General features: G+C 39.8%; 1 protein-coding gene across 3 annotated transcripts in view; it reads left to right on the forward strand.

Annotated features, from left to right (window-relative positions):
• GPR160 (G protein-coupled receptor 160) overlaps window positions 1–22,096 on the forward strand; it is a 30,276-nt gene extending 8,180 nt beyond the window's left edge. For 2 of the 3 annotated variants that reach the window (XM_079767381.1, XM_079767383.1), the window contains exons 2-3: window positions 16,577–16,693; window positions 19,992–22,096. In XM_079767381.1, coding sequence (XP_079623507.1) covers window positions 20,064–21,077 — 1,014 coding nt within the window. In that variant the 5' untranslated portion in view covers window positions 16,577–16,693; window positions 19,992–20,063 and the 3' untranslated portion in view covers window positions 21,078–22,096. Of the gene's footprint in view, window positions 1–15,802; window positions 16,694–19,991 lie in introns of those variants that run through there. The other variant, XM_079767382.1, reaches the window with a different exon arrangement.
• The last annotated feature ends 6 nt before the right edge of the window (window positions 22,097–22,102 follow it).

Genomic DNA, 22,102 nt, shown 5'->3' on the forward strand with positions numbered 1-22,102 from the left:
GCATTGTCAGTCCACTCCCTTTCTATGCCCCTGATTCTATTATATTCACCAGTTTATTCTGTTCATCAGATTTTTTATTCACTTGATTTTTAGATTCACTTGTTGATAGATATGTATTTGTTGTCACTTTGTTGTTCATAATTTTTATCTTTACCTTTTTCTTCTTCTTCCTCTTCTTAAAGAATACCCTTCAGCATTTCATATAATACTGGTTTGGTGGTGATGAACTCCTTTAGCTTTTTCTTATCTGTGAAGCTCTTTATCTGACCTTCAATTCTGAATGATAGCTTTGCTGGGTAATCTTGGTTGTAGGTTCTTGCTATTCATCACTTTGAATATTTCTTGCCACTCCCATCTGGCCTGCATTGTTTCTGTTGAGAAATCAGCTGACAGTCGTATGGGTACTCCCTTGTAGGTAACTGTTTTTCTCTTGCTGCTTTCAAGATTCTCTCTTTGTCTTTTGCCCTTGGCATTTTAATTATGATGTGTCTTGGTGTGGTCCTCTTTGGATTCCTTTTGTTTGGGGTTCTCTGTGCTTCCTGGACTTATAAGTCTATTTAACCAGGTAGGGGAAGTTTTCTGTCATTATTTCTTCAAATAGGTTTTCAATATCTTGCTCTCTCTCTTCTTCTGACACCCCAATAATTTGGATGTTGGTACGCTTGAAGTTGTCCCAGAGGCTCCTTACATTATCTTCATATTTTTGGATTCTTTTTTCTTTTCTGGTTGAGTGTTTTTTGCTTCTTTGTATTTCAAATCTTTGACTTGATTCTTGGGATCCTCTAGTCTGCTGTTGGATCTCTGTATACTATTCTTTATTCCAGTCAGTGTATGCTTAATTTCTGATTGGTCCTTTTTTATATCCTTGAGGGTCTCACTAAATTTCTCAGAGGTTTCTAGAAGATTCTTGAGAAACCTTATAACTGTGGTTTTGAACTCTATATCCAGTAGTTTGCTTTCCTCCATTTCTTTCATTTGTGACTTGTTTCTTTGTCTCCGCATTTTGGTTTCTTCCCTGTGTTGATAGAGTGACCTTGTGTGCTAGGTGTCCTATAAGGCCCAGTGGCTCAGCCTCCCCAGTTACCTGAGGTGGACACTCTTGGTGTACCCCTTTGTGGGCTGTGTGCACAGTCTTGTTGTAGTTAAGCCTTGATTGCTGTTGGCGTCACTGGGAGGAATTGACCTCCAGGCCAATTGGCTGTGAGGACCAGCTTCGACTAGAATGGGAGAACTGCTGTGCTGAAGACATCCTTATGGGGCAAGACTTGCTTCAGTGGGGCTTTGGTGCTCACTGAGTCTGTCCCCTGAGTGTGTCTCTTATGGATCTGAAGAGTTGTAGTCTGGATGGTCTCTCTCTGACCACTGGGTACACTGGCTCTTGGATCTCCAAGGAGAGAGGCCACCCAGCAGGAGCTACAGAGAGATCTGCAGATTCCTCCTCTTTGTTCGGGGTCTGGAAGTGCTCAGATGAGGCCCAGCTGTGAAGCGAGGCAGCCTGCTGCTGCTTTGGAGCTCTCTGACCCAGCTGCAGTTCGTTTGGTTTTAGGTTGCAAGAGGCCAGGCCATTCATATGCAAAAGCCTCTGCGCACAGCTTGGGTGGGGTTGTAAATTGAGTGGGGTGGGGTCTCAGGGAATCAGCAGGGTGGAACAAACAGCAATGGCTGCCAGTCAGCCCTGTCCCGAGAGGTCCCCAGGTCTTTGTGTCCCGCGGCTCCATGCAGGAACAATGATCGCTGCGAGCACCTCTGAGAGAAAGCCGCCCTCGTGTTCCAGCCCGATGCCAGACAGTCCAGTTTCTCCCCGTATGAGTCTGGGTCCCTAGGGTCTCACCCAGAACTGGAGTTCAGAGCAATTGGGAGCTTGTATCTCCCTCCTGATTGAAAACAACAACAGCGCACCTGGTTGCCAGCTCGTTTCGCACAGGCCTCCGTACCTCCGCACCACCACACCTCCTACCAGTCTCAATGCGCTTTTTTCTTTCCTTCAAGTTGTAGAACTTCCACTCAGCCAGCTTTCCCATGGTTCTGGATGACATTTGTTTTGCCTTTTAGTTGTAGTTTTGATGTGGTTGTGAGAGGCAGCAAGAACAGGTGTTTATCTATGCCGCCATCTTGGTTGTCTCCCCTCCTTCCATTTATTTTGTTCTTGGAAATTGAAGGGGAAAAAAGAACTATGACCCCACCATCCAAAGATCCAAAGACATTAACGTTTTGGCATATTTCCTTTCACTTTTGCTTTGATTTGCTTTCATTTTATATAAATTTAATAAATTTTAGCATTTTATAAAAATGTAACTCATTGTATATTCGCATTTTAACAAACTTGTCATACTGTGATTAAAATTTATCATAGCATTTTTCCAGTCTTTTACAAAAATCATTTGTAATTGTGTGCTATTTCAGCCTTTTTTTTTTTTTAGCTCTCTCTCTCTCTCTCTCTCTCTCTCTCAGTTAATCCTTACCCAAAAATATTTTCCCATTCATTTTTAGGGACAGTGGAAGAGAGAGGGAAAGACAGAGAAACATCTATGTGAGAGAAACACATTGATTGCTTGCCTCCTGCACGAGACACCAGGCCCCGGGCCGGGGAGGAGCCTGCAACCAAAGTACGTGCCCTTGACTGGAATCGAACCCAGGACCCTTTGGTCCGCTCTGTCCACTGAGCCACACCAGCTAGAGCTAGCCCTTCTCTTAATATTAGGGAACTAAGTGGTTGCTCTTTTTTGATACTGTAAATCATTCTAAATTGAATGTACATAAAATCCTGATTCTGTGATAAATTTAGTCTTTATCTCTACTTCCTGGTACAGAAAGTCCCTTCCAGCCTTACCTGAGTTTATGCTAATGAGGTATTTCTTGGTGGATGGGGCACGGTTGTCTGGGGAACCAGCCCTGTGATTAGTGGGTTGGAACTTTCAGTCCCACACCCTGACCACCAAGGAGAGAGAGGAGAGGAACTGGAGATTGAATTCAGTCACCAGCAGCCAGTGATTTAATCATTCATGCCTACATAATGAAGCCTCTATGAAAACCCCAACACTGGAGTTGGTGGGCACATCAAGGTGCTGGGAGGGTGGTGTGCCCCAAGAGGGTGTGGCAGCTCTGCACCTTTCCCCATACCTTGCCCTATACATCCCTTCCATTTGGCTCTTCCCAAGTTGTATCCTTTATAATAACTCACTAATAGTGTCAAACAAAAATTGCCAAAAAGAATATGAGAAAATGGAGAGACTTGGTTCCTGTGAACAGATTGCAAACCAGGGAGGTGCAAGCCTGGGGCAGAAACTGGAAGTGTACGCTGAGGAGACAAAGGGAAGGCCACCTTTCATAGAGGAAGCTGCCACCCAGGTCCCCAAGCTGGTCTGTTTGATGTAAATGAGGTGTCCATAAGGTCCTGACTGCTGTGAATCTGGTGTAAAAGGGAAAGAATGAAGTCCTGATTGGTCATTACGGAGCAGTTCTGATTGATTGGTTTAAGTGCACCTGAGGCTATAATTGTGCAGTTCTGATTGGATGGGTCAGGTCTGGGACGAAACCAGAACTTCTTGTAATAGCTGACTCAGTCAGTGTAAAGGAGCAGGGCACACACAGTGCAGGAAGCCAAGAGTTCAGCCTGAGGTTTTTCCTGGTCTGCTGAGTTCGTGAGAAGCCCGTCAGCTGATGGCCACTAGACTTTCATTACTTGTAAAATTTGGACCCTCAGTCCCACATGGGGAGTCCATGTGAACTGATAAATTTCTTCTCTGGGTTCACATCAAATGAGTCTTTCTTCTCAGGATCCACATAAGTACCGTGTTTCCCTGAGTTCTGTGAGCCATTAAAGCAGATTATCAGACCTGAGGAGGGGGTCGTGGGAATCCCTAATTTACAGGTGCTTGACCACCTGGGACTTGTGACTGGCATCTGCAGTGGTAGCACTTCATTTGATATTGTAAATCATTCTAAATGGAATGTACATAAACCTTCTAACTGAATGTACATGAAGTCTCTTGTGAGACTGAGCCTCCATGGGGTCTGCCCGAACTCTGCGTAGTGTTAGAATTGCTTGGTGTAGAAGAGCCAACACTTTTGGTGTCAGAAGTGATTTGAGTAGAGACAGTGTTTTACCTTTAGATTCCATTTCACATTACTTGGGACGGATTCCTACAAATAATTACTGAATCAAAGGATTTGGAAGAGTAAAGTTTTCTTTCTGCTTATAAAAGCAGTACATTTTCATGGTGGAAAATCTGGTAAACATAGGTGTGTGTGCACAGAAAGTCCACACCCTTACTCTCACCAATCAGTTAGTCACTGTGAACACAGCGTGACTCTCCCTCTCTCTCCAGATGTGTGCCACCTGCAGCCTTGCCTTTCCCTGTGGCCCACAGACTGGCAGCATGGGCGTCACCTGGGAGCTTGTTAGAAATGCAGAATCTTAGGCTCACTCCAGACATGGCCAGTCAGGATCCGCCTTTTAACAACATCTGCATTCAGGTTGGGGAACTATTGGTCTATAAGGCCATGACCTTCCTTACCAATCACCTTACCTACCAGGTGGCCTGGCATTAATTACCTCTGATATGTGTATATACATAATATTTTTTTCCTATTTACCTAATATTAGGATGATACTCTGTGGAGGATGGGGAAATCTCCCTCTTTTCCCTTAATGTTTTTCTGACTGGTCAAATAATTCAAATGACATACAGCAGATTAACAGGAGAAAATTAAGTTTTAATACATTGACTCAGGGAATTCACTTAGCATGGAAATTCCAAAGACTAAGGCAAAATGAGGTATGTGTGTCATTTGGAACTAAGGAGGAAGATGGAAGGAAATTCACAGGGAGATGAGTTATTGTTTAGTAAACAAGTGTAGATTGGGTCATCTTGACACAGAGGCACAGAGAGAGGACTTGGATCAAATGCTCAGTTCCTCCCTGTGAGCCACACCTAGCTCATATTAAAATATAGTCATTTTATGATGGTAGCTTCAAGTGTTTGTCTGAATTCCTTGAGGCAGTAAGAGATAAGATCAAAAGTTCTTCCAAGCCTTCTAGGCCTCCATTGTTTCAGCTGAAATAATCTGCGTCCAGAGTGGTACTTTGGGGGCAGCTCATTCTGTACCGTGGTGTTCAACCTCCCATCCCTCATTGGGTCAGACTGTCTGAGGACAAGCACAGCCCCTCAGTGTCACCGATTCCGGGATCAGCAGCATCTCTAGGAGACGGGAATTCCATTACATCTCCCTGCGAAGCCCTGATATATACAACTTTTATCTTGCTTGTATCAGTTAACATTATATGTCAGCATTTTCCAGTTCTTTGATTTTTCTGAGAAGCTTGTTTTTCGTGGCTGCAGACCAGTAGTCCATCTCATGACTATCAGAATTCATTGGACTACTTCCCTATCTTTAGGCGTTAAAAGTTGTTTTGATTCTTTTGTGGCGAGCGGGTTCTGTAGGCTGTTATAAGTATGCTGAAGTGAGCTGCTCATGCAGTCATTGATTTCTTTAACCTTGATGATTTCCTTATGACAAATTTTCTTTTGACGAGTCAAAAGGCGCCAACATTTAAACAGTCTTTAAAATGCAGGAGGAGTGCAGAAAGTGCCCTACTCTGTCCTTTCCCCGGCACTGGGTAGTGTGGGCTGTGGAGACGTGTCTGGGGGGCAGTGGTTTTATCTGTTAGTCATCACACCTCCACACCTGGCGTAGAGCAGACTCTAAGGTGTACCCTGAGGGAGACTGGGGGCATGGAAGGGAAGTTACCAGAAGGGTGGGTAGCTGCCTGTGGTCGAGGTGTTTCCTTCCTCCAGGCCTGGGGACTGAGCTGTAATAGATGGCACTGGCCAGACAGCTGCTTCCTTGGCAGTGTGCTCACACCCCTGCAGGGTCAGGAGTGGAGCTGATGGGCCTGCATTTAGTCAGTGGAGGCGTGAAAGGAGGAATCTGCTAGACCTGATTGGTGCCAAACTTGTTTTTATTTTGTAAGTCTGGGTCTATTTGGTTATCCAACACTTTTCCTCCCCCATGCAGACCAGGACACTCCTTTTAGGTAAACTTTATTCTGTAAGGTGCACTCAGATTCTGCCCTAGAGAAAAGGTGAAATAGCAGCATTATATTGTAATTGAGTCACAGTGTGAACTTGGATAGCTTCCATAAATATTTTTGGAGTATATGAGTAAATGAATATACAAAGAAAAATGAATTTTAGTTTGTTTTATAATATGCATATAGTAAACGTATGCGTGTATCATATGATATAATTAAAATGTTTAAAAATGAGTATTTTATTAACCATTTGACATGTTATAATTTCCAAAAGATACACATACAAACTATACCTTCTGGAAATAAGTATGATTAATTTGTATTTTGTCTAGTAGTAAGTCTTTTGGGTGGGCACTTTTAATCACGCAAAAATTTATTGAGTTACATATAGTAAAATGCACAGATCTTAATTGTTGCATTTTGATAAATATATGCACCATGTAAACAGTATTCCTGTCAAGGTACAGAACACTGCCATGCTCCAGAAAGCTCTCCTGTGCCCCTTTGTAGTCAATCTCCCTACCCAGAGGCGATTGCTGTTCTGATTTCTAGCACAAGTAGCTGTGCCTGTACTTAACTGCCTATAAATGGAATACAACACAATAATACAAAGCAGTAGGCTTTTGTAAATGGAATACAGCATACAACAGAACAGAAGTGGCTTATTTTGTCAACATAATGTTTTTGAGATGCTTGTTGTCTGCTTCAGTAGTTCCTTATTAGTAGCTAATATTCCATTCTTTGATCATACCACAGTTTATTCATCCATTCTCCTTGTGTTAATGGCGAACAGCACCAGATGTTGGACCTTCTCAAAAGAAGGGCTCCTGGAGCTTAGGAGAAAGAAAGGCAGAGAAAACATGCTTGGGGGAAGGAGATGGGGAATAAACTGAATAATCACAGTTTATTTAGTTACTTCCTGAAGGATATTTGGTTGGTTCCAGCTTTTGGCAATAATGAATAATGCTGCTATAAACATTTGTGTGGACATGGTTTTCATCGCTACCAAGGAAGTGTGATCACTGGATTGTATGATAAGAATATGTTTAAATTTGTAAGAAACTGCCATACTGTCTCCCAAAGTGGCTATACTATTTCATATTCCTAATAGTTTCTGTTGTTCCACATCCTTGCCAGCATTTTGGTATTGTCATACAAGTTTTCTTGCAGACACGTGTTTTAATTTCTCCTGGGTAAAATGCCTAGGAGTGGAATTACTGGATCATATGATGGGTGTATGTTTGTGTCAAACTGTTTTCCAAAGGTTATACCATTTTACACTCTTATATCTTTTCTAATTCTTGGTATTGGTCTTTTGATTAGCTTTTTCCTGATGACTGATGATGTTAAGCTTTTTGTGTGCTAGTGACCATTTGTATGTTTTCTTTTACAAGTGTCTTTTCAAATATTTTGCCCATTTTTGTTTTGAATTGTCCTTTTACTATTGACTTATAGGCACTATTTATATATGTGTTGTCTAGTAGTATGAGCATAAATCCTTTGTTCAATATATGTACTGTACATATTTTCTCCCAGTGTGTTTCTTGCCTTTTCATTTTCTTATGAGAAGAGTTTAAGAAGGCCACTTTATCTTTTTTTCTTTTATGGTTAGTGCTTTTGTGTTTTGTTTAAGAATTCTTTACCTGCCCCAAGATTACAAAGATATTCTTTGTTTTCCTTCTTGAAGCTTGACAAACAACTAAACTTGAGCAGCGTCATCATCTCTGGTGGTTGAGTCATTCCAGGAGTGGTGTTTAGTCTTTTATGTTTAGGCCTGTGATCCGTCCTGAATGAATTTGTGTGTATGGTGTGAGGTAGGATTAAGGTTCTTTTTCACACAGCTACCAGTTCGCCCAGCACCATTTATAGAAAAGGCTTTCCTCCACTGAATTGCCCTGGTACTTTCTTGTAGATCAAGTGGACTATTAGAATGCTCTACAGCACTCGGTTCTGTTTGTTTGTTCTTAAGCCAGTACCACCTGTCTTGGGTTCTGTAAAACAGTATCGAAATCTGGTAATATAGGTCCTCCAACTTTGTTCTCTTTCAGAATATTTTTTGCTGTCCTTGCTCTTTGCATTTCCATATACATTTTAGAATCGGTTTGTTAATTTTTTACAAATAAGCCACGTTGGATTTTGATCAGGGCTACACTGAGTCTATCAATCCGGGGAGTATTGACATCTTAACAGTATTAATCTTCTTTAGTTTTTCTCAGCATTGTTTTGTAGCTTTTGGCATGAAAGTTTTATACATACTTTAAAAGACTTATTCCTATGTATTTTATATTTTTGAGTCTATTGTAAATGGTACTTTTTACATTTCCAAGTTTTGTTTATGTATGTATATAGGATTTTGTTTTAATATATTTTATTGATTTTTTACAGAAAGAAAGGGAGAGGGAGAGAGAGCTAGAAACATCGATGAGAGAGAAACATCAATCAGCTGCCTCCTGCACACCCCTCACTGGGGATGTGCCTGCAACCAAGGTACATGCCCTTGACCGGAATCGAACCTGGGACCCTTGAGTCCGCAGGCCAACACTCTATCCACTGAGCCAAACTGGTTAGGGCATATATAGGCATTTTAAAAATTGACCTACAACTTTATTAAATTAACTTATTAATTCCAGTAAATTTTTGGTAGGTGCCTTAGAATGTTTTGTATATAAAAATACCATCTATAAATAGTTTTACTTTATCCTTCCTAATCTCTGTGCCCTTTTCTCTTACCTTTCTGAACTGGCTATGACATCCTACAATGTTGACTAGAAGTGATCAGAGCAGATATCCTTGTCTTGTTCCCAGTTTTTGTGTGAAAGTTGTCAGTATTTCATAATTAAGTATGATACTAGCTGGAGATTTTTCAGAGGGTCTTTATCAGGTTAAGGTAATTTCTCTCAATTTCTACTTTGCTGAGGAGTTTGTATCATGATTGGGCTTTGAATTTTGTCAAAAGCTTTTTCTGCAGCTCTCAAGATGACCTATGGTTTGTTTTCCTTTATTTTGTTCATGTGACTATGTCTCTCTTTCATCTACCAGCACTTTATCCTCACCTCCAATTTGGGAAAAGGCCTTTATTCCTCAGTGCTAATACTTAACCATGAAACATTTTATAAATAAAAAAGTACCACATGGCCCCTGGGTCCGGGTGAGGCCATGCGCCCCTGGGTCCGGGTGATGCTAGATCCCGGGTCCAGGGGAGGCCGTGTGCCCCTGGATCCTGGTGAGGCTGGGTCCCGGGTCCGGGTGAGGCCACGCGACCCTGGGTCTAGGAGAGGCCACGCGCCCCTGGGTCCGGGTGAAGCTGGATACTGGGTCCGGGTGAGGCCGTGTGCCCCTGGATCCGGGTGAGGCTGGGTCCTGGGTCCGGGTGAAGCCACGCGCCCCTGGGTCCGGGTGAGGCCACATGCCCCTGGGTCCGGATGAAGCCATGCCCCTGGGTCCGGCCGAGACCAAACCAGAGGGAGTCAGACCTGCATTACCACCATTTGTCCACCATCCAGAGCTGAGGGGTCAGTGCCGACATGTACTCATAAGGAACTGGTGGACATTGATATTGGGTCTCAAAAGAACTGTTGGTCCAGAAGGAAACTCACTACAGACTGATTCATTTGCCTGTCAGCATAACTATTATTGCTCGTCTCACATTCAGTTCTTATAAGTATATCTCTAGTGACACATGATTTCGCTCATCTAGGGGAAATGATGAACAACATAGACTGATGAACAACAACAGAACCAGAAACAAGGAGGCATCGATCGGACTATCGGGCCTCAGAGGGAGGATAGGGGAGGGGGGGGGAGGGGGGAAGAGATCAACCAAAGGTCTTGTGTGCATGCATATGAGCCTAACCAATGGTTAAGTTCAACAGGGGGTTGGGGCATCCGTGGGGAGGGGTGTGGGATGGGAATGGGGGGATGAGGACAAATATGTGACACCTTAATCAATAAAGAAATTAAAAAAAAAAAAGCACCGCATGTATTTAAGTAGAATTGTTTGACTTATTAAGTGGCCTGCCTACCTGTCCCCCAAAACATAATCTTTGAAAATGCTATCATTGGTCTCATGCTTTAAGGAAATAGATCTGAGGAGACATATATGTTATATTTTCCAAAAAGGATCTTCTTCAGGTATTTTGTATGGTTCACCTTCTCAGAAATGACAAACAGAGCCATGGTTTTGGAAACTACAAACAAATGAACTCAAGCAGTGCTGTTATCTCCGGTTGTTGAGTCATTCCAGGAGTGATGTTCAGTGGGTTGGGACTGCAAGTGAGATCCCAGGAACTACTGAGCCAATTTCTGATTGGTACTTTCTAAGTCACTGTATGCTAAACCCCTTCCTTTACTTAAGTGCAAGACTAAAGTTGATTTTAATCATTGAGAACTAGGAAGCAATCTCTAGTTCAAATGTCCTTTGAAGGTTAAACCTCTTTTATGAGCATGTTTGTTAAGCATATGTCTTTGGACATTTCTGGTGGTGGTGCAAACACTAGCTCCCAAGCTACTACACATTCTACTTTTGAACAACTACCATTCTTATAAGTCTTTATTTTTCTTATGAACCCTTTTCCCATACTTATTTAGGTATATTCCTATTATTGATGTCTTAAAATTTGGTAGCAAAATCTGAATGATTAGTACAAGGTATGGGATGCTTTTCTTCATTCTGATACTTATACTAATGATCTGTTCCCACCAAAATGATGAAGTGAAAAAAAAAATATATATATATATACACACACACATACATATACACACCACACACACACACACACACACACACACACACAATTTGCAGTAGTAAGAAGGTATCGTTACATTGTGAGGGTGGGCTGTATGAAAATATACATCATCAGAATATTAATTTGCAAGCAGACATAGGGCATGGGTAAAAATTAATGGTAGTGAATGGAAAACAGAATCATATCAGTGTAACCTAATTTTTTCAAGAAGTTTGTAAGGCTCTGGAGGAAGCAGGGCACATATATCTTGACGTTCTCATGCCATTGATATAATTAAGGATATTTGATCACCTGTGCCCCAGGGAAACACAGTTTAGCTCAGCTGATACCATAGTTAGATGGTGGGAAGGTCATACAAAGGCACTGTAAAGGACATTTATTTTTACAGAGTGTTGGTGTGGGACAGCTGTTAACCTTGCAGAGGTCAGCCTGGGGCCCAGTTCTATTTAATCAATTTTAAGCCATGACCAGTGATGTATTGTGTATGTTTGTGTGCCAGAGATTCTAGGCATAAAAATCAAAATAACCTGGATAAATTGGGTACTTACAAATTGGATAAAGTCAAATGAAGGCTCTAATTAATTTTGTAAGTAGGAAGTTCAAAATGGAGATGATTGGCTTTGTGCCTGTTCCTGGCAGGAAAGGCCCCTGGGCCATGGTAAATCACCAGCCATCGATAACTATAATACTCTATATGCAGAATACCACATGCCGTAAGTCAGGGGTCTGATTAAAAATACTGATATGACACTGAGAAGTGTCATAAGTGACACTGATTAAGAATACTGATATGACACTTGCAAAAGACACAGTGAAGGCTCACAGTGGCTAAAATGCTACAATAGAAGCAGAGACATATGCAGCAAGAGGGGAGGGCTATGAAAAAGAACAATTAGAAGTATTTTGTATTAAGGAGGGTGGGCTAAAATGTTATAAAAAAACAAACCAAAAATGTAATGGTTCAAATCCAGTACAAGTTTATTTCTCTCATGTAACAGTCCGGGATGGATATATCAGATCCCTGATAGCTCTGCAAACGCGTTTAAAGACTGGGAAATGTCAAGAGGACCCAGGAACCAGCTTGAAGGAACTCTTACAGGATGAGTTTGGAAATAGGCATTCAAAAGAATAAGGGTGGCAGTGATTAAAAATAAGTCCATGAAAAAATCTATAGTAATAAAAGCGTAATATGCTAATTAGACAGAACGTCCTCTCGGAAGACCTTCCGGACGACGGGGCTGAGAGAGAAGCCCGGGTCCCAGGAGCCAGAGGGAAGCTGCTGCCAACAGCCAGGGAAGGGAGGCCTACCCTTGCACGAATTTCGTGCATCGGGCCTCTAGTAAATAAATAAAAAAATAAGTCCATGAATCCATAATATATTTCCAGGGTAAAAATTGCTAGCATGTAAAAGCAGAAGGAATCATACAATTAGAAAATCACTGTTTTGTAATTCCCAGGATGGTAATTGATTCAGGCAAGGGTGATAAATGGATGCTAAAACTATTAGGTGAAACTTTGTTGTGGAAGAGTCTGACTGTCTCATGGTATTACCCTGGAGCTTACTCATTGATTACAAAAGGTACCATACAGAGATATATGGCAGACAACTCCTTAATTAGGTGATCTAACTTCATGCGACCAGTAATGAGACAAACTGACATAACAGGATGCATAATTCAGATAATATTCTAATATGAGGCAACAATTACATGGACAAATCCAGATCGTGCAGTATTCTACAAGACGACTGGACTAGAATGTTTGACAATGTCAGTGTGGCGCTCTCACTAGGCGTCCTCGTTAGAGTGGCATCATCTTTAAACCCTGCATGGCAATCCCTGACGCACTGCCATGCTGCCCAGGGAAGACCGGGTGACCTGGAAATCCAACAACTTCCTTAGGATCATCCAACTTCTGGATGATTAGCCAGCATGCCTCATTGAGGGAGCAGACAATGTGGGCTCCAAGAGGATGCAGCAGACCCACATGCCTCTCCTGGGAAGGCTGTGGGGCAGATGGACAGGAACACCATGGAGCAAGGCCATTCGGGGGCATCTGGAAAACCGCCCAGCTCTGGAGAAACTCTTGTCTCACATCCGGAGGGAGGTGGGCTTTGCCTTCACCAAGGAGGACCTCCCTCACCGAGATCAGCGACATGCTGCTGGCCAATAAGGTGTCAGCTGTTGCCTGTGCTTGTGCTGTGGCCTCCTGTAAAGTCACTGTGCCTGTCCAGAACACTGGTCTGGGGCCCAAGAAGACCCCCTCCTTGAGATTTTAGTCATCACCACGACAGTCTCCAGGGACACTGCTGAAACCCCGAGTGACATGCAGCTGATTAAGACTGGAGACAAAGGGGAGCCGTGACCCGACACTGCTGAACATGCTAAATGAACATCTCCCCTTCTCCTTTGGGCTCATCACCCAGCAGGTGGTCAGCAGTGGCAACATCCACCACCCTGTCTCTTGAAAGGCAAACAGTACAGTTTAAATTTCTGGGTTAAAATTTTTTATGAGTGATGCTGACCTTTTCATATGTATAATAGCCCATTTGTCCTTTTTGGTGTGTGAATTGTCTCTTTATATCCTCTTCTGTTCTCTTTCAGTTTGGTATTTCTTTCTTAAATGTTTGGTAGAATTCATCAATGAAGATATCTGGACCTAGAGTTTTCTTTGTGGGAAGGTGTTTAAGTTCAAAATCAGTTTCTGTAATAGGGGTTTTTAGGGATCTTTTTGAATGCATTTTAGTGTCTTTTCAGAATTTGTTTCATCACAGTTGTCTCATTTATTGGAATAAAGTTATTATCTTTATAGTGTTTATGAGATCTGTAGTAAGGTCCTATCTTTCCTAATTTTTGTAAGTACTTTCTTAGTTTGACTGGAGGTTTATCAATTTTATTGTTTTTTTGTTTTAAAGAACCAGCTTTTGGCTCATGGATTTTTCTGTTGTTTTAAAATTTCATTGTTTTATACTCTGTATTATATCCTTCTATTACTTTGGGTTAATTCACCCTTCTTTCCCTTAAGGTGTAAATTTAGTTTACTGAATCGAAACCTTCTTTTCCATTATAGGCAAATAAGATCAGAAGAAAACAGTGCAAAAGATGTACTGGAAATTAAAATTGAATTTTGATTTTACCAATTTCCTAATACTTGCATTGTTGTTTTCAAAGTTTATTTTTCTAGTATAGCTTTTTTTAAATAGAACAATTTTTTATTATTGATTTGAGAAGGAAACATTGATTTGTTGTTCCACTTATTTATGCATTAACTGGTTGGTTCTTGTATGTGCCTTGGCTGGCGATCGAACCCAAAACCTTGGTGTATGGGAATGACGCTCTAACCAACTGAGCTACCCAGCCAGTGTCTAGTATAGCTTTTTAAAATTCTGGTAATATAAGTACTATGTGCTAGCTATTTAAAATGTTCAAAGGATAAAGAGAATTACAAAGAATTGTATTAGGATAGGACATAAAAAATAATCACAAAATTCTTGCAGCTTAATACCACAAACTTTTATTTCTTACACTACACATCTGGGGCTTTGCTCCACAGTCACTCAAGGACCCCGGTTGACAGAGGCTCTGCCATCTTGAGCTGTACTATCTGGAGCACGTGGCCTCTTTGTTCCCTGGGCTGGGAAGAGAACACTGAGAGGGCTCTCTTCTGAAAGGAAATGCTTTGGCCTCATAGCCCATTGGCCCCACCTGATTGTAAGGGTTAAGGAACTAGCTTAGAAGCTTAGAAGCTGAGAAGCTGCAGGTACGGGTGAGCACTGTAATTCTATACCCTGGGGATGGGGGTGGGAACACCTGTCTTCTAACTCTGAGATAATCCCTAGTTCCCTTTCTGCCTGGTCCCAGTGACCTTCCTGATGGCCAGCCTTGTTTGGATTGGTGGAAATTACTCCTATGGGCTGACAGATCACTGGTTCACATTTTGTTGTGTTCTACCTTATCTCATGCTATCAATATGTATATGAGACCTAGGAAAGGGCAAATCAAGAATCCCTTGCTAGTTACTTTAATAATAAGTAACTGGTAACAGTGATTTCCTTTTTAAAAGCTTGCTTTAGAATCTCTGAAAACTACACTGGTAACAGTGGTTTTACCTAGGGAGGAACTAGATAGTGGTGAGTGGGGCTGAGGGGTGTTGAAGAGTGGGTAGGATGAGTTATTTTCACCGTATATACTTCCTGTAACTTGAGTTTTAGACTATGTAAATTAATATTACCTATTTTTTTAAAAAACTTGAAAACTTATATTTTCTTAATTTTCTATATTGAATCTATACTATGTAAATGAATGAAAAACATCTATTTCTTTAAAAGTTGCCAGGCAGTTGAACACCTTTTTTTTTCTTCTTTTCACTGAATTTTGACATATCATCAAGCAAAGACCACATTTTTAAAAAAAGTTATATTTACCTTTTGGAGGAATATAGTTACCCTATCCAAATAGGTCAGTTAGTTGTGGTCCTTGGAGTACCAGGAACCAACATAGTCACTCTCAATTGGATATTACCGTTTTGGGAAAGCTCTTTCACATCCATGCCTTGGGTCCCTTTCTACATTTCGTCCTGAGTGGAGCCATAATTGAGGCTTACTGAAGATCACGATGTTTGAAATTAGACCTGAGACTGCACTTCAGCTCCAGCACTTATCAGTCATGCAACCTCAGGAAATGTGCTAATTAACACCAAGCCCTTTTCCTCCTGGGGAAAAATAATACCCGTACCTTTCATGATTGCCGTAAGGATTAAGATGAAAGGTATGTAAACCCCCTGGATAAAACATAATATATTATTTCTCCCACAGGCTTTCTCCATTCAGGATCAGCAAATCCAGCTACTGTTCTAATTTTATTGTCTGTACAGTAGTTGACCAGAATGTTAACTGTGTTCATCTGCCCATCCTACTGTTTCATGCACATGGTTTTTTTGTTAAACTTTTCTGAGGTTGCATAGCACAACTATTTGATTATAATACTACTATGAAGTTATTAAGTTTAATTTGTTACCTATTATTAAAAAGTTATATTTATTTTCTCAAACTCGAATGTACAGAGGACTTTCCAAAAGCTACAGGAAATGTGATACTGCACCTGATTTAATATAGGTTGAAGATTCAGCTATCTGCTATTGAGCCAGACACAAGCAATTTGTGAGATGCGAAACAATCAATGCCATTTTATTCACTGTTTTTTGGTTTGGGAAAACAGTAAATTTTCATTTTAAGAAATTACGTTAACATGCAACAAGTGTCAAAAGGTCCTGTAATCACACTATGAGAACTGTGAGGTTAGACTCCGAAGCCTCTGGGTGAAAATCACAATGTAAGCAAGATTTCTGTAAATAGATGCCATGTTATATGCACCCACATCTCCGGTCTTTGGTGGACTTTCAACCTAAGTATTCCCTTTCTTCCTTTTGCTGGAAAAAAGATAAGCAATTAGTTACTGGTTCTAATCCCACAGCACGTTATAGTTTTCTTTCTTTTTTTAAAAAAATATATTTTTATTGATGTCAGAGAGGAATGGAGAGGGAGAGATAGAAACATCAATGAGAGAGAATCATTGACCGGCTGCCTGCACGCCCCCTACTGGGGATCGAGGCCCACAACCTGGGCATGTGCCCTTGACCAGAATCGAACCCAGGCCGACACTCTATCCTCTGAGCCAGACCAGCTAGGGTGCAAGTTATAGTTTTTCTAAGCAGAGATCTGGAGCCAGTTATATTGAACTCCAGTTACCAAGGTAGCTATTAATGATGGTTCTGTTTTTTTTCCCTATCTTTCACACAGAGCTTATTCATGCGTCATTTTGGTATGCCAGGAACCCAAAGTAAGATAATTGAAGGCACTAAACTGAAATAAAATTGGAAGATCATCAGCTGAGAAAGGCCTCCTGGAGAAAGCAGAGTAAGTATGGTGTGTTGTTAAGATTTGGGTGTTAATAACCAGGAAAGCAAAAAAGAAGTCATGGTTTGTTTCCTTCAGGCCTGCTAATACTTCTGAATCGGTCAGATCACAATGCAAACCCGAAGATGTCTTGAAAAGGACTTCCACGTTAACTTTTTAAGTTGTATATGAAGCAATATGAGTTGATTCATAAGTAGTTAAAACTTTTTTTTTTTTTCAAGAAAAGAACCATATCTTATAAATCACTGAATCCTTGGAGTTAATGTGAACCTTTTTCAAGGGAAAATTCGGGACAGGTAGCCTAACAAAGGATTTTTGTCTTATCCTGGAGGGGTTGTTTAAAGAACAAAATGTTGGAATATTGAATAATTTTAGTGCTTTATCAAGGACGTGGAATATAAGTTGGTATCACCTCAGAAAGTTTTAGTTCCCATAATTATAACATTCTGGAACCATTATAAAACAGCCACAACTTCTCTTGATTGCTTTTTATTGCCTCAAGTTGCATATCTTCCCTCATCTCTAAAGTTCCTTCCGCTTTATGGTTCTCTTATATATTCCATCTCAGATTTGTTTTGTCTTCTTTCTTCAGTCCTCTTCTAAGGAACTTCTAACTGCCTTGGTGACTGGAACTGATCCCCCTCCTCCACTTCCTGCCCTTTGCTGACCTTCCATAGCCCCCCAGAGGCTCCTGCAGGGAGTAGCCTGCTTTTTGCCTTTCCCTGGGCCCCACGGTGAGAGTCAGTAATGCAATGGAAACTTGGGAAACACTCCTTGGATGTTGCCTATTTAAACATGGATTCCATAGCTTTGCTTATTTAATTTTGCATTGTAGTTATTAAGGATAAAATAATTTTATACAGATAATTCTTTTTAAATTTTATAGTAAAGATACCTTTAAAAAAAGGGGGGGGTCATAAATATGAACCCACACTGTTTTCCTTCCTCACTTCCATTCCAAACCAACATTTGCTATTTAAAACAGCTTGTTTTTTTCTTGATACTGGAGGGCTTCCAGTGGTCTTATCATTCCAACTATGCTTCCTTATCCAAGCACCACCGCTTACAAAGCCAGTGGCATTTGTCAAGGTGCTTAACCATGATTCCGTGCCATTATTTATCATATATCAAATCTGGAATGGAGCTTTTCCGGGAGAGGGTCAAGTTAAATTACACAATATATTTGAGTATAGAAAATAATTTGAATGTACAAGAGAACTTCTTTCCTTGATTCTTTTAAACCTATAGTTATGAATATGGGTATTGAATGATTTTTTAAACTTTTTTGATATATACACGTGTGTGTGTATAAATAGATAGGTGAGTTTATGACATTGGTGTATTATGGCCATGAGAGTATGTTGAAGAAAAAATTATTCATGACCCTTGTTGAAGAATGGTAAGGCAGACCTTATTCAGAACCATTGCAATAGGTGTAGGGACCACAATGATGAGGTTCTGAAATAACAGGAAGAGACTGGGCTTCACTCCAAATACAAGTGGGAATTTATAGCCAAGAAGCAAGGCATGGGGGTCAGTAGATGAAATATTACTAAGGAAACATCAGGAGCAAGGGGATTCTGGCTAAACCCTAACAGGATTCTTGCTGAAGGAAGGTCAGGGTGATTGGACATCAACTGGGGCATGGTGAGAGATGAGGAACCTGATCAGATAGCAAGGGAGATCAGATATTGAGGATGAGACATGCTGGCTAACCTGACTTAGCAGGATTCTTGCTAAAATTGGACTGTGATAAGATGAACACAGAAGTCAAATGTCAGGGCCTCTTCTCAATTAGGACTCTTGATCAAGTTAATAGAACTAATAGCTTTCTCCCACACTGAATTTTTTCTCCTCAGACAATATCCTCATTACTCCTTTGAAATTAATCAGTTATCTGCTTTTCAGCAAATTCAGTTTTTCACTTTTTAGTCTTGACACTCACTTATTTTTTTCCTTAAAGTTTAAGAAATTCAGAAAGACCTATAATACTATATAGTATTAAGTCAATGTGTACCTTTTAAGTTTTTCTATGCATGTATAATGTCTTAACAAGTAATGACATACTTTTGTAATCTGCAGTTCATTTAATTAAACATATTATGGAAATTCATATTATTTTTAAACATGTAACATGTTCATAAGGCTAAACATTGAATAAGTATAGAAAAGGTGGAGTGAAAACAGTCTTCCTGCTAACATTTTTAATGGCTGCAGCATAGTACTTGTAGGGAAGGACTGTGTATCATTTTATTTTATTTTATTTTATTTTATTTTTTTTTTTTTTTTTTATTTTGGACTGTGTATCATTTTAACCCTCTCCAGTTGTTGACATTTGTGATGGATCTGTTACTATTTGGGTTTGGTTTTATTTTGCTACTCAGAAATACTTGGTTGAACAGTCTTGCAGAAACATCTTTGGGTCATGTTTTCAGGATAAATTTCTCTAATTTCCTTCCTTTCATCCTTTCCTGATTTCTTCCTCTCTGACCTTTCTCTTTCATCATCTTATCTTTTTTGCTGCCTCCAAGTGCATTTATCACTCAAGCTTCAACTCCTGTTCCTTTGCCTTTACCTAGCACTTCCTAATGTTCTCAGGTATCCATACTCGGTCCCTATTCCTTCCCTGTATTCTCTCGTCTCTCCAGGTGCCACACCTGAAAGATCATGCCCAGAAGATAAATCTTTCTTTCCTTTACCAATGTTCCTATTATTTTCTGCTGAATAGTCTGTTCCATATCTTTAAGCTTCAGAGATTTAATATGAATTATGATCCTGTAAGTTAAAACAGTTTGAAAACTGCTGGACTAGAGGGCCCCTTAAACATTACCTCTCCCTCCCTGACGAAGAGACAAAAGGTGGGACAGGTGAGGTAACATTATCTTGAGTCAGAGTGGGACTCGGTTAACAACTGGCAGTGATTGTCTGAGTGTCACCTGCAGGCTGCTATTTTAAGCTTGTGTTTTCACTCCAGTAGGAAAAAGTATTTTATCTTTTTACTTATTATTAAAACTTGTACTTATATGGAAGTTTTAGTAATTTATATGTACCATTTTGGTTATAGATCTGAGAGTTCTGAACGACCTGGGTCTCAAAAAATGACCCAAGTATGCATATTATTTCTTAGTCTGTATTCTATACGTTTTATGAGAAATATAAATTCCTATTTATACATATAATTATTTGTGGAAATGATTGGATTAAATTAGATTTGGGGAATCCTAGTGCTTGTTTTGTAAAGTCTTAAAATAGAGATAGAATCAAGATAACATCAAGACTTTTTCACTTTTCTTTGCAGGGATGGAAAATAAAGCAAAGCAGTATTTTATCGTCTATATTTCAGCAGGCCTTCTGAAGTTTAACTAAAAATATGACTCTGCTTTCCTCAGAGAACTGCTCTTCTCAGTACCAGTTACATCAAACAAGTCAGCCCCTAGATGGTAACTGTCTGCTAATCTTGATTATACTTGGAAAAATATTATTAAATATCCTCACACTGGGAATGAGAAGAAAAAACACCTGTCAAAATTTTATGGAATATTTTTGCATTTCACTAGCATTCATGGACCTTTTACTCTTGGTAAACATTTCCATTATATCCTATTTCAGGGATTTTGTACTTTTAGACATTAGGTTTACTAAATACCACATCTGCTTGTTTACTCAAATTATTTCTTTTACTTACGGCTTTTTGCATTATCCAGTTTTCCTGATAGCTTGGATAGATTATTATCTGAATTTTTCTAAAACCAACTTTCCATTTAAGTGTCAGAAATTATTTTATTTTTTTACAGTAATTTTAATTTGGATTTTAGTGTTTGCTTATGTTTTGGGAGATCCAGATATCTACCAAAACCTGAAGGCACAGAATGTTTATCCTTATCAATGTCCTTTCTACGTCAGCATTCAAAGTTACTGGCTGTCATTTTCCATGGTGATGATTTTATTTATGGCTTTCATAACTTCTTGGTCAGAAGTTATTACCTTGGTACAGGCTATTAGGATAACTTCCTACATGAATGAGACTGTCCTATATTTCCCCTTTTCATCCCATTCTAGTTGTATTGTGAACTCTAAAAAAACACTCTTGCCCAAGTTCATTGTCTGTTTTCTCGGTACATGGTTACCATTTGTACTACTTCAAATAATTATCCTTTTATTTAAAGTACAGATTCCAGCATACATTGAGATGAACATTCCGTGGTTGTACTTTGTCAATAGTTTTCTCATTGCTACAGTTTACTGGTTTAAATGTCACAAGTTTAATTTAAGAGACGTTGCATTACCTGTGGATCCATTTGTCAACTGGAAATGCTGCTTCACTGCACTTGCAATTCATGATCCTGAGCAAACTGAAAAGCCTACATCAATTATAACTTGTTAACATGTTGCCGGGTTAAAACTTACAACTGTGGTATTTTCAAAGGAGAAAAAATAACTTGGGGCATACCAAGACTGAAGTGAACTGAAGCCTCCCTCAACCGTCTCAATGTGTATTTTGGGGCTGTGATATTATTTGTCTTTTTGTTTGTTTTTAAACAAAATAATTCCAAGAAAAAATGTTATATCTGTTCAGGAAAATTGCATGTTACAAATATTAACATAGAAGTGAAATGAGTTAACATTTGGCCATATTGATGTTTCTGTTATCCAAAAAACTACTGGATGCAAACTGTTATGTAAATCTGAGATTCGCTGCCAACTTTTATACAAACTTAAATAAACATTTTTATTTAATTCACAGCAATAAAATCAAAATCGTCTTCTTAAAATGATTTGGTATAAATATTCTTTAACATAGGGGAAGATTAGCTAATTTTAAAAATATGTATTTGTTCTTAATGTAAATATTTCTGCAAGCTAAGTTTCGGTTGCTTACCTTCCAGAACTGGTAGTGACTGACTAGGTTTCTCTCCATGACATACCAGATTCCTTTTCAGTTATAACTTAAATGTCACTTGCAATATCAAATCATAACTACTTTTACTGTAAAAGTAAAGTAGGGTTTCTTATCCTCAGCACTATTGTTATTTTGGGTTAGGTGATGCTTTGTTTGGGGAGAACGCCCTGTGCATTGTGAGATATTTAGTAGCATCCTTACCCCTCTACCCACTAGATACCATCAATAGCACTCTCTTCCCCAGTCTTGATAATCAAAATGTCTCCAGACATTGCCAAACCTCCCATGGGGGGCAAAATCGCCCCTGGCTGAGAACTACAGGAATAAAGGAATCTGAATGGCAAATAATTTGAAGTCACTTTGTGAATTCAATTGAACTACATAGAAGTGTCTAACCTGTCAATGTCTAAACCTGGCCCTCTCACTTCTCTGTTCCTTTTCCTCTGAATGTATTGCTTTCTAATTGGCCATAACATGGCACTATGATATTTAAAATGTTTTGTACTTAA

Source organism: Cnephaeus nilssonii (assembly GCF_951640355.1).
Source record: "Cnephaeus nilssonii genome assembly, chromosome: 3".
Taxonomy (NCBI): domain Eukaryota; kingdom Metazoa; phylum Chordata; class Mammalia; order Chiroptera; family Vespertilionidae; genus Cnephaeus; species Cnephaeus nilssonii.